This window comes from Capsicum annuum, chromosome 5, assembly GCF_002878395.1.
Source record: "Capsicum annuum cultivar UCD-10X-F1 chromosome 5, UCD10Xv1.1, whole genome shotgun sequence".
Taxonomy (NCBI): domain Eukaryota; kingdom Viridiplantae; phylum Streptophyta; class Magnoliopsida; order Solanales; family Solanaceae; genus Capsicum; species Capsicum annuum.
Genome location: NC_061115.1, coordinates 112,256,833 through 112,269,734, shown reverse-complemented (window position 1 = coordinate 112,269,734; position 12,902 = coordinate 112,256,833). Strand labels below are relative to the sequence as shown.

The 12,902-nt window shown below is 37.5% G+C and overlaps 1 protein-coding gene across 2 annotated transcripts in view; it reads left to right on the top strand.

The window, feature by feature from the left end:
• The window catches only part of LOC107852991 (ultraviolet-B receptor UVR8), a 96,264-nt gene that overhangs the window by 31,418 nt on the left and 51,944 nt on the right, over positions 1-12,902 (top strand). Inside the window, exons 3-6 of one of the 2 annotated variants that reach the window (XM_016698020.2) lie at positions 4,956-5,102; positions 6,097-6,178; positions 8,570-8,725; positions 10,652-10,756. In XM_016698020.2, the coding sequence (XP_016553506.1) occupies positions 4,956-5,102; positions 6,097-6,178; positions 8,570-8,725; positions 10,652-10,756 (490 nt within the window). The remainder of the gene's footprint in view (positions 1-4,955; positions 5,103-6,096; positions 6,179-8,569; positions 8,726-10,651; positions 10,757-12,902) is intronic. The other variant, XM_016698021.2, reaches the window with a different exon arrangement.

Sequence of the window (12,902 nt, the reverse complement as noted above, 5' to 3'; positions counted from 1 at the left end):
AAACAGGTGCTCGTTCAGCACTTACATGCTGCTGATCAGCTCACGGACACGCTTACAAAGCCTTTGCCTCGTCTGCTGTTTCATCAACATCTGTCCAAGTTAAAGGTTATTGATTCCACCTTCAACTTGCGTGGGCGTATTGGGACATGATTGATTGTGTAATAAATTGTGCAAATTTCTCTCCCTAATTTGTGCTCTATTAAATGTATATAATAATCTAGCTGAGTTCTAGTGATTTAGATATCTAGTTACCTTAGTTAGCCTTTCCTTTACTTGTATATATATCTATGCAACCTTTGGATAATACACAAGTCTAATACACTACTCCTACTTCATCTCTCTAACCTTTACTAGGTCCCAACATCTTTACAGGTAGCCCTATTTCAGGCTTCGAATCTCTAATAAAGCAACTAACTACATAAATTTCAGGAAGTTCAACCCTAGTAACTCATAAAAAAGATCCACATACTCTTAAGCAGAGCCAGTGTGTCTCAAATCCTTGAAATCACCTATAGGATCATCAAATAGTTCAGATGCAAACTTGGCGTACAAGAAACCGACGTAGTCACTCCACTTTGGCCAATCACGAGTCATTCTGCGTTTCATTAATGACTGGTGCCACTGCAATGCTTTGCCCTCCATTCTACAGGAAGATAATATCGCCTTAGATCCTTCCGGCATTTCATCTTCGTCGAAAAATTGTTCACATTTATACAACCGATCCTTTAATCCCTCATTATCAAACTTTGGAAATTCTACATCGTACACTCGAGTAGGTATTTGTTAGTCCTCATTTCTAGCTGGAGGAGCTACTAGAACCCTACCCTCGGCTGCAGTTCCAGCTGATTGGGCTTCAGTCCCTTCAGCGACATTACCCATTAACATTCTTTTGATTTCATCCACCGCCTGTGCTAACTTGGTATCCATCACTTGCCACAGATCCGAGACAGAACCGATCACTGTCCATGGAGCCCGTGAGATTATCGACTTCCTGGCGTAATTCTTGTATTCTTTTGATGTGATCCCCCATTCATAAGGTTCGAGAAATCTACGACTCCGATGATACAACCTTAGGAGAACCACACCCTAAAAGCTAGCTATTAAGGTGGGAGAGCCCAAGGCTATATAAGACCCACATCAGCTGCCCATTCAACCGATGTGGGACTCAAGTTCCATACCTTGCAATAGGATCATAACAAATTGTGCTCACATGGCATGTGCTCACACTATATCCATAATTATATTAGTGTGGACCATGATGTCCCTATTCCTTATTTCGGGCAGTGTGGTGAAGAAATTGAACAGATTGAGAAGGGAATTTCTGTGGAAGGTCAATAAGGAAGGGGGAGGATATAATTTTGTGAAGTGGGATGTGGTTCAGTTGAGCATAATTCAGGGGGTCTGGGATCAGGAAGACAGGAACCTGAAAATCCAAAACAACAGCCTCTTGGTGAAGTGGCTATGGAGATTTAGCAAGGAGGAATCCTCATTGTGGAAGGAGGTCATCTCACATAAGTTTGGTTTGGACAACTTTTAGTGCTCTAAAGAGGTTAACAATACTTAGGGTGTGGGGCTGCGGAAAACTATCAGAACATTATGGCCAAAGCTGCAGGAAAACTCCAGAATCACGATGGCAAATGGTGACAGAACCAAATTTTGAAAGGAAAACTGGATTGGGCAAACTACACTCCAGGAGATCTTACCTGATTTGATGGTTGAGTAGCAACTCTGGGGTCTTGATCAATGAGTGTTTGTCCCCTGAAGGGTGGAATTTGAATTTCAGAAGGTATCTCAATGATTGGGAAGTGGGAAGGGTGGCTGATTTACTAAGGGTGGTGGAGGGCTTCCAAGACACAACCACTGGTTTTGATTCTCTTAGGTGGAGAGGTATAGGGGATGGGATCTTCTCTGTGAACAGGCTTTACAAGAAGGAAAACAATGCAAAGCAGAATGAGGAATGAAGAATCTGGAAGATATGGCACCCACAAAGATAAAGTGCTTCACGTTGTTAGTAGTGAAGAAGGCTTGCCTCACTCATGAAGTACTACAGAAGAAGGGTGGAATAGTGGTGACCAAATGTTTTTGTGCAATGGGACTGGGAAACAAACAATCCCCTTTTTCTACATTGCAAGTTCACTACTCAGATTTGGAATCTGTTCTTCAGCCTCACAAAGACAAGAGTGGATCATGCCTGTACACACAACTGACTTGATGAGCTGTTGGATCAGAAGAGGGGGGAAGCAAGAGTCGGAAAAAATGGTGGGAGCATAATACCCTCATGCATATAGTGGTCAGTGTGGAAGCACAGGAATGGAAGGTGCTTTGAAGATAAAATCAAATAATTCATGATGTGAATTGGAGCTGCTTAGTGTCCTTATTTTCTTTGTGTAAATGAAACTGTATAGAGGAATTTGATGACCTGGTAGATTTTTTTATAGGTGAACTGTAATTCTAGGTCTTAACTTTTTTTGTAAACTGCTTTTTTGGATAGGTAGCCAACTACCTTTAAATTGCTGAAGAATACAACAGTACATTTTGTCAAAAAGAAAAACTAGTTAACCAGGAAAAAATAGGAAACGTTTGACGCCTTCTTGGGGCTTATAAAAGGGCAGCCCAGTGCACTAAGCTCCCGCTATGCGCATGGTCCGGGGAAGGGTCCGACCACAAGGATCTATTGTACGCAACCTCACCTTACATTTCTGCAAGGGGTTGTTTCCAAGGCTTGAACCTGTGACCTCCTGGTCACATGACAACAACTTTACCTTATCTGCGCATGTAATTGATCCAACTTGGGGGGGCTAATTTTAGCTTTCTTTAGGGACTGTTTTAAGGCGTGTATTTGGGAGCTCTTTTGAACTGGTGCTTGATCCCAAAGCTATCTCCTCTTGACTTCAATTTGGGTCATATAATTGTTGCGACGCTTGATCCATTCATCTCCATTAGCCTTGAGTTCGTCTTCCAAAGTTAACACCACCTTGATATCTCATTGACCCAACAATCTTAGTTTTTTTTAAACCCCTCCTTAGGAGCTTCCACTCCTTTTGCTCCCTTGGTGACTTGAACTCGCAACCTTAGGGTTGGAAGTGAGGGGCTCTTACCATCCGAGCAACTCCCTCTTGTCAACAAACTTAGTTTGCACCTCTTTAATTTGAGACCTGACTCTTGGTCCAATCATCTCCATTATCCTTTGAGCTCGTCTTCCACTTTGTGGGAATACACTGGGTATGTTGTTGTAGATGTTAGCATGATGTAGATATTGTATCTATTAATTTCTCTATATATTGTTGTATATTATTGTAATTATATAGATTTGATTTAGTAATTAAAAAGAATAATAGTGGCTATAGTAAAGCAGATTTAGTAGGATAGAATAGCGTATTTAGAGGGATAGAAAAGCTGATCTTTAGGGATAGGAAGATGGATCTTTAGGGATGTAATCTTTGAATACTTTCTATTTAATGGCAAGACTCTTAATATTGGGAGTCATTCAGCAGAAAATTGACATGGTATCAGAGCCTTCTCTTGGCTGTCTTATTTCATAGAGTTCATTTGTGGTTCCTTTCAATCTTTTTCGAAAATTTTGGTTTTTGTTGATTGTTCCTCGGCAATTAACACTTTGGACTTTGATCTTGGCCATTTTTGTTGTTTTTTGAGTCAATGTTTCTAGTTTTCATAAATATGAGTTTATATCAGTTTGAATCATTGAGCATTCGTTTCACTTGAAAGAATTTTTCTTCATGGGAGTTTCAGTTTTAGTTATTTGTCACTGAAAAGAGTTATGGGGCCATATAGATAGAGCCTATCTTGCTTCTACTGATCCTACAAAGTTTGGTGAATGGACAATTAAAGATGCTTGGGTGATGACATGGCTTTTAGGGTTAATTGACCCTCTTATTGTTCTTAATCTCAGGCCTTACAAGACAGCTAAAGCCATATGGGATTATTTATAAAAGGTTTACAACCAAGATAATAGTGCCCAATGCTTTCACTTAGAGTATGAAATTGCTAATTACTCTCAAGGAGGTCTTTCTGTTCAGGATTATTTTTCTGGATTTCAGAACTTATGGGCTGAATTTACTGATATTGTTTATGCCAAAGCAAGTGAGATCAATTTTTGATGAAGTTACGCTCTGAGTTTGAGTGTTCGCTCCCACTTGATGAATCTTGGCCCATCTCCCTCCTTGGATGTTTGTTTTAGGGAATTACTCTGTGAAGAGCAGCGTTTTGTCACACAAAATGCTTTTAAGCAAGTTGTTGATATTGTTGTTGCATTTGCTGCCCAAGGTAAAGGAAAGGGTAGGGATATATCTAGAACTTAATACTACAGTTGCAAGGAATATGGTCATATTGCTAGCAATTGTGGTAGGAAGTTTTGTAATTATTGCAAACAACAAGGACACATTATCAAAGAGTGTCTCACACGCCCTCAAAACCGTAAGGTCAATGCTTTTCAAGCATGATGTGAATATTGTATATATTAATTTATCTATATATTGTTGTATATTAGTGTAATTACATAGATTTGATTTAGTAATTAAAAAGAATAATAGTGGCAATAGTAGAGCAGATTTGGTGGGATAGAATAGCGGATTTAGAGGAATAGAAAAACTGATCCTTAGGGATAGGAAGACGGATCTTTAGGGATGTAATCTTTGAATACTTTCTATTTAATGGCAAGACTCTCAATATTGAGAGTCATTCAACAGAAAATTGACAATAGACAATCACAATCTTGGCAACTCTTGATGGTCTTCACTGAGATAAACAGAAATGAAAGTATTCTGCTCCAATTTTACCATAATAGGTGGTTGGTGTCGTACAAAGTATTATCTATTATCTGTGTAATGAAAGCATGAAGAACATTAACCTTGTATGCGGGATGCAGTACAATTTTTGATTGTGTTAGCATGCATTTGGACCAAATCAGCAGGTGTTGTTTCTATTTCATTTGGTAGGGGTGATTTTGGGAGATTGGGTCATGGAAACTCCAGTGACTTGTTCACTCCTCAACCCATTAAAGCACTTCATGGTACACGCATTAAGCAGATTGCATGTGGAGACAGCCATTGTCTTGCTGTTACCATGGAAGGCGAAGTACAGAGGTTGGTTCCTGCTTCTCTTGAGCTGTTGTTTTGGTGGATCTGATAAACCTTATGCGCATTTCATTTCTTTTTCTTTTGATAAAGACTTTATGTTTGTTTTGTTTCCTTAATAGTGTTGCTATTACATTTATCCAATCATATTAGGTGCTTCAGTGATTTTACCATGTTCATCAATCTTTTATGAATATTTAACTCACAGGCTTCTGGTCTAAGTTTTCTGTTCATTTTTTTCCTTTAAGCACATTGGTCACTCATCAACGTTGCTACTTTCGGATACTTCTACAAACTTCGGTCAATCTTTTATTCTACAAATTTGTGGCTCTCAGCTGTCACTTTTTGCTACTTTCAGTTCTAAATTATTAATTGCCAGCTAGAGATAGCCAGTTCCAGAATGTAATTGAAGGTGCTTAATTGTTTTCTTGAAGGCAAAATTTGGATGGTTAGACACTTCTTTTAATTGTCGGAACAGAAAGAAACTACATGTAACATACTAGCAGGCACAAAATTCCAACTTAAGATTTGAATCACGATAGGTGAAACAAAACATTGAAGTTTTGGAGGGATTCTGAAGCTCTGTTATTTGATGGACTTAACAAGTGAGAACTACTATTCAAAATGGAAGAGTTTTTGTAAAACTTTCACCAATAAAATGAGAGAGTTTGAATTACACCTTAGTTTATATTATGTTTACTTGGGAAAGGACACAATTCTGTCTTCCCCATTAAAAAGATTTATCCGTTTCTTTTTGTCTCCACTTTCTGAGGAAGCACTTCCTTGCATATTCTCTTATATTATGCCATTTTAATATTACCATTCCATCTTTTTCTTGATTAGTTTCCGAACACATTTATGTTTTTTCTGAATATATGATATAGCAATTTGGTTTGCATTAATTTGGAAACGCTTTCTTATTATAAAACTTATTTCTAAAGCTGCTTCTTTTTATCTGAAAATTGGAATCTCAAATATTAAAAATGTTATCATTCAATTTCAGTTGGGGGCGAAATCAAAATGGCCAACTAGGCCTTGGCACCACAGAGGACTCTCTTGTGCCTCGAAAGATTGAAGCTTTCAAGGTAGGCCTTGGCACCACAAACTCTTCTGTAGCATTTCTGGTAACTTAAACGAGATGGTATAATTGTTTGTTCATATAGTGTTAATAGCTTTTTTCATATAGTGGTAATAAATTCCCATGTAATGAGAGAATATTTCTCTGAGATTACTTGGTTTTGAGTTGTCATTCTTTGTTGCTTTCATTTTGCCAAGATGATCATGTAACTCCAACCGAAACCTCATGTGGATGATATGTGTTTGTTTTAATAGAGATGAGTTAGAGAAGAATGCAGAGAAGTTTATTTTTCTTTTCTGGTAAAACTGCTTATTTTATTGATCATTAACTCCTCCTTAAATAGTTGCTATTATAACCAAAAACAAGTTAAACTTACCATAAAAAAACAACCTATTTGCTATCAAAAATGACAGAAATAACTAATGAGTTTCCTACCAAAAATAGAAATCCCAATTTGACTAGGAGTTGTATGATAAAAGTTGGAGAAAAATTAAAAATAAATCACGTGCATTATTTTTTAAAGCAACTTTTAACACTTCTTCTTGCTTTAGGAATTGCAAAATTTTGGTCTTCTGTCTTGGGATTTCCACCCTCGATAATCGAAAGTGACTTTGTGAATAAATCTGCACTCATCTTTTGACTTGTAGTGAACTAAATTTACATCTCGTCTTGAATGCAATCCTTGACTATTAAATCCTTTTGGCATGTCTTCCTTTTTCATTTGCATCTTGAATTTAAACTTACCCGTTTTATTTTTACGAAACATAGATAACTCCTCCATTGCTTCAATTCCTTTAGGAACATTGAAAGCTCCTTCAAACCCAGCAGGTTCACATATTGTTTGTGCTTTTTCAATTAGAGGATCATCTTCTAATTTTTTCAGCTTATGATCTTTTTCATGTTCTACAGAAACATCTTTCATTGGACCAAATAAGAAATGTTTACCTCTCATTTTAATGTTTAAAACTTCTTTTCCAGCACCATCATTGATGAAACAATGGTTATCCTCAAAGGATACTTTGTATCCTTTTTCTACCAACTGATAAATACTCAACAAGTTTTGATTAATATCAGGTACATAAAGAACATCTGAAATTGCTTTATTACCTGAACTTGTTTTGATGACAACAGTTCCTTTTCCTTCAACAAGAATCTGGTCACCATTTCCGATCCTAACTTAGGATATTTCAGCAGGCTTTAATTCTTTAAACAAACTCTTGTTATAAGTCATGTGGTTGGTGCAACCACTATCAATCAACCAAAAATTTGTTGAAACCTTACTTGAGATACATGCTGCAACAAAAAGATAGTCTTCTTCTTCATTGACCACACGTGCATCTGCTTCATGGTTCTCAAATTTGCTTCATATCTTTCGGGTACTGTAACAAGAATTTTTTCAACAATTCTTGAATCGTTAAATTCAGTGCCTAGCAATCTTACCTTGTTAACAATGCCAAATAATCTGTTTGAGTACTCTTTGACTGTCTCGGAGTCTTTCATTCTTTGCAACTCGAACTCTCTTATTAAATTCAATACTTGCATTCCTCGGATTTTTTCTTCAGATAATCCCAAATTTCTTTTGGTGATGTGAGAGACATAATTCTTGTAAAAATAGTTTTTGAAACAGAAGCAAATAGAGTTGCATTCGCCTTGGATTTTGTGGTTTTCTTTTCCTTGTGACTTGATTTGTGCTATGGTGGGATTATTTGACAGCGGATTAATTTCATAATCCTCTTCCACAACTTCCCATAGATCAAGAGCCTCCAAATAAGTTTGCATTCTCACAACCCATAATTGATAATTTTCACCATAAAAAACAGATGGAGCCATTTGTGAAAAACTATTTTCAGAATCCATCTCTTTACTCACAGGTCCCTCAAGAAAAAAAGCTCTAGATACCAATTGTTGGTTTTAATAGAGATGAGTCAGAGAACGCAAAGAACTTTATTTTTCTTTTCTGGCAAAACTGCATATTTTATTGATAATCAACTACTCCTTAAATAGTTTCTATTACAACCAAAAATAAGTTAAACTTACCATAAAAAAACGACCTATTTGCTACCAAACATAACAAAAATAACTAATCAGTTTCCTACCAAAAATAGAAATCCCAATTTGATTAGGAGTTGTATGAAAAAAGTTGAGAAGAATAAAAAATAAATACGTGCATTATTCCTTAAAGCAACTTTTAACAATATGACTCTGCTTTATTAGTGATCCAAGAGTGGAAACAGTTGATTTTGTAATTGGAATTTTTTGGTTTTCTTGAATGGTGGTTATCCATGAATCATTCTGGATGATGATGTGATAAGAATTTGATTTTCTTTGGTTGGTTCATCACATTTGATTTGGTACCAGAATGTATGAAATCTACTTGCTTTACATCATACTTTTGCAGGAAATACCTGTTAAAATGGTTGCTGCTGGTGCCGAACATACAGCTGCTGTTTCAGAAGATGGTGAACTTTATGGTTGGGGTTGGGGTCGATATGGTAATCTGGGCTTAGGTGACCGAAATGATCGCTTGGTTCCAGAAAAAGTTTCAGCCAATGTGGTAGGCATCTCGTGTGGAATGTTTCTGTTGATAACTGTCAGACTATTTTTAATAACTGCAACAATATAGTACTACTGAGCTTAAGCCTTTGCTTTGTGGTAAGGAAGAATCTTGGCGTGTATCTGTTATTGCTCAAAAAAATATATTGCTGGCAGTCGACACACTGTTTAATAGTTCCTCTTCTTTATTATTCATGTCGCAAGGGTGGCAGTCAACACACTGTAATAGTTCCTCTTCTTTACTATTCATGTCACAGGGGTGGCTATTCGCGTCAATCTTTTTTAGCTAGTTTTGTGCAAAAACCAACACTATTACAGGCTTTCCTCTGTTGCCAGCTACAAAACCCCAACAAACAGCTCTCTCAAAGACTACCACATGCGCTGTCACACGCAACCAGTAGCTTTAGCTCCAACGATCCGTCAGTATCACTTGCCGACGAGCTAAGTTGCTCGGACTCGGGTGCGGGTGTTCGATACGGGTACGGATCTAGAGGTCGGATCCTTCACTGTCTCAATTTAAAGATTCGGGGATATGGATCTAGGGATGGATACGGTTGCGGGGATTCGGCGAAAAATAATTTAAATATCTAAAAATAGAGTTATAAAACATAAATTTTAAGATATTATGTGGAGAACTTAAGGAGAAAATATTTTTCAAGAAGAAAATCCTAAAAGGAGATAAAAAGAAAAGCAATAACATAGAAATTTCTATATACAAGGTATTCCATTTTTCTTCAATTTCACCTTAGCTTTTATTTTGATTATAGAATTTCTTAAATTGTCTGGACTTTCCCGGTCAATTTTGGTCAAAGTACCCAAAATCGGTTGACCATTTCGGGTATGGATCCCACACCCACACCCATGTCGTGTCAACACGGGTGCAGCACCGAAAGTGAAGAGTCCGAGTAACTTAGACGACGAGTGAATCTTTTCCTACGACTTTTTGGGTGAATTCTGTTAAGTTCCCCGTCCAATTCCGAGCCTCCTCATCTCAGTTCCATCAATTTTCAAGCACCAAAGGTAGGGTTCAGATATATCAAACCTGTTTTGCCAGACAAATGTCCCTTCTCGACATTTTTGGATTTATTTTTTGTCTCTTTTCCGACATTTTTGGATTTATTTCTTTCCGAAGCAGTTACCAGGTTCATTGTTTGTTTGTTTGATTCTGCAATTGTTTTTTTTTTTTTGCTTGGATAATGGATATGTATTTTCAATTATTTTTTTTTTGGGGGGAGGGGGAGGGGGGCACAAACAGAGTATATGATAGCTCTCTTCACAAATTGGTGCTGTGAAACTGGATGGGGATAATGCCTATTTGGTTGGTCAAGGACTTGTTTGCTTTCTATTAAATCTAGAAATTTGCTTGGTTATAAGACTGAAGAAAAGAAACAACGTGCTAAATCATGACTTGTGAATGGATTCTAGAAGTTCACTTGTCATCACATGGCCTTTGGATATTATGTGAACCCGAATTTCCTTAAAAAAAAGGGCAGCCGGGTGCTCTAAAGCTCCCACTATGTGCAGGGTCTGGGAAGGGCCCCACCACAAGGGTGTATTGTATGCGAACCCGAATTTCCTGATAGTACTTATTTCTCGACACTATTGAAAAATTCTGGAATTCAACTAAATACCCTTGCTCTCACAAGGGAAATGATATGTAGATCTTTGAATTTCAGAATAAAATCCATGACACAAAGCAAGATGAGTTGACCATCACTAATTATTATTCTGAATTAAGTGGGTTATTATATGAGATAGACTATTATCGAGACCTCCAAGCAAAGTGAATCGAGGATGCAATCCTATTTCACTAATTGGGGGAAATGGTCCAATGGAGCAGATTTATGTCTTTCTGGTCAGTTTGAACCCAAAATATGACTTGATTTGGATACAAGTTCTCGATAAAATTTCTTTTCCTTCTTTTTAGGATGCTTGCTCCTATGTTCAACAAGAAGAGAGCAGACAAGGTGTCATGCTTTATGAAGCTCCAACCGAGAAGTCTTGGTTAATTGTCACTCATGAACTACTAAAGGTAATCACTTTTGGTAAAAGTCACTTGCATTGTGATTATTATTGGAGGCCAAGGCATACAAAGGAGATCTGTTGGAAGCTACATGGTAGACCAACTAGAGATTGTGGGATGAAACTAGTCAGTCTGTCAAGTACTGATGCAAATATGGAAAATGTGGAGATGTCCAAGGAAATAGTGTCTTGAGAAATTTTCTTCCAATAAATTTCTGCATCTTTGCTTTCTTCTCACCAAACTCGACCCCACTACTTTTGCCAATTATAATAATGTGCATTCAGATACTGCCTTAGATTGGAGGTTGTCAAGGAGAGTAGAAGGTTAGTAGGTAGTAGAGTGTTGTCTTGCTTATCCTTCCACACTAGTCGTAGTATTTCTCATGTAGTTTCTTATCCTTCGATTTCTGCTACCATCTATTGTCTGTTGTACTTCAATTATTGCACTATTCTGTTGTAATAAGTGTTCATTTTTCCAGAATGTTTTGTCATGCTTTCTATAGTATTTTGCTATGATTTCTTCATTTCCGTTATTTCTTTTTTCAATCTGCTTTGATATGTTTTTTTTTTTAAGTTGAGAGTCTATTAAAGCAACATCTCTGCCTCCTAAGGTAGGGCTAAGGTCTGGTTAAACTCCACCTTCCCCAAACCCCAATTCTGGAATTACACTAGGTATATTGTTGTTGTTGTTGTTGTTGCAAGTACTGCCTTTACTGCTCACCTTGGTTCTTGGTTATTGATTATGGTGCAAATAGACACATGACAGGCTTTTGTAAAGGCTTTAAAAACCACACACCATGTCTCGAAGGGGATAATGTTCTAATAGCCAATGGTTATTTGACCGTCTCTATAACATACTCTATAACATACTCTGTTGTCTGTGCTCCTAATTTTACACTATAATCCGTTCTTCATGTCCTTGAGTTTCCTGTTAATTTATTATCTGTTAGTTTTATCACCAGAACTCTAAACTATATGATAAAGAAATGGACCTTGGGCCTAACTCAACCTCAAAAGCTAGCTCTCGAGGGGAAGATTGCCCAAGATTATATAAGGAGACCAAGAACCCTTTAACCTACCGATGTGGGACTCCAACACCCCCCGCACGCCCAGGGCTGGACATCTGGAGCATGGACAATATAAGACGGGGGCCCAACATCGGAAACAATGAACTGGGTGGACCTGTTTCTGATACCATGCGAGAAATATAGAAGAAAAAATATTATTAAATTATTTGTGACTGATTGGGATCAGAGCAGGTTAGAAATATCAGACAAGATAACTTAGTCACCGTGCGTCAATTTTGGTGACTAATTTGGGTCAATTTTTATTTTGTGGGTTGTGTGAAAAATACAACACCACCAAAAGGATCGGAAAGATCAGGCGACAAAAAACCCGATGAAAACCGCCGGAAAATTACCCTCCACGCGCCAGCCAGAATCCAGAAATTCCGGCGGGTGAGGCCATCTCCAATCGATTTTTGAGTTGTTTCTTTTTCTATTGGGGTCGTCGATCTATTTTGACTTCGACCACTTGCTCCTTTCCAGATTCCGACAATTATTTTGAGATTCCAACTGCCGGAACCCTAATTCCAGCAATATCATTTTTTTTTTTCGGGGATTTTTTTTTCCAGAAATTCAAATCTGGTTCTTGGAATTTTCAAGTCAAATTCCCAAGATATCTTTTGGGCATTATATTTTTTTTTGGCTCCAAAAATATCAAAATTGGAAGTTCAAATCCTATGATTAAATCTGAGCCCTTAGTGAGAAGATCAGAAAATCAAACGTCACAGTCCATGAAGAATCGACGAGGGGAAGGTCAATTTGGAAGATCTCGTCCTAGGTGTAGTTATTGTAAAAGGCTTGGACATACTCATGGAATATGCTATTCTTTGCATGGTCGACCAACTAAAAATGCACATATTGCTCAGCCTAACTCCACAGGTGATCAACGGGTGTATTTATCTGACAAGGAATATAATGAGTATCTTCAGTATCAAGTAAGTAAGAATATATTTCTACCAATAGCCTCAACTGCACAATCTCCTACCTTTGGATCATGGGTTGTGGACTCAGGTGCTTCTGATCATATTTTTGGTGACAAATCACTTTTGTCTGATATTGTTTATTCGCAAACTCTTCCAGCTATTACTTTAG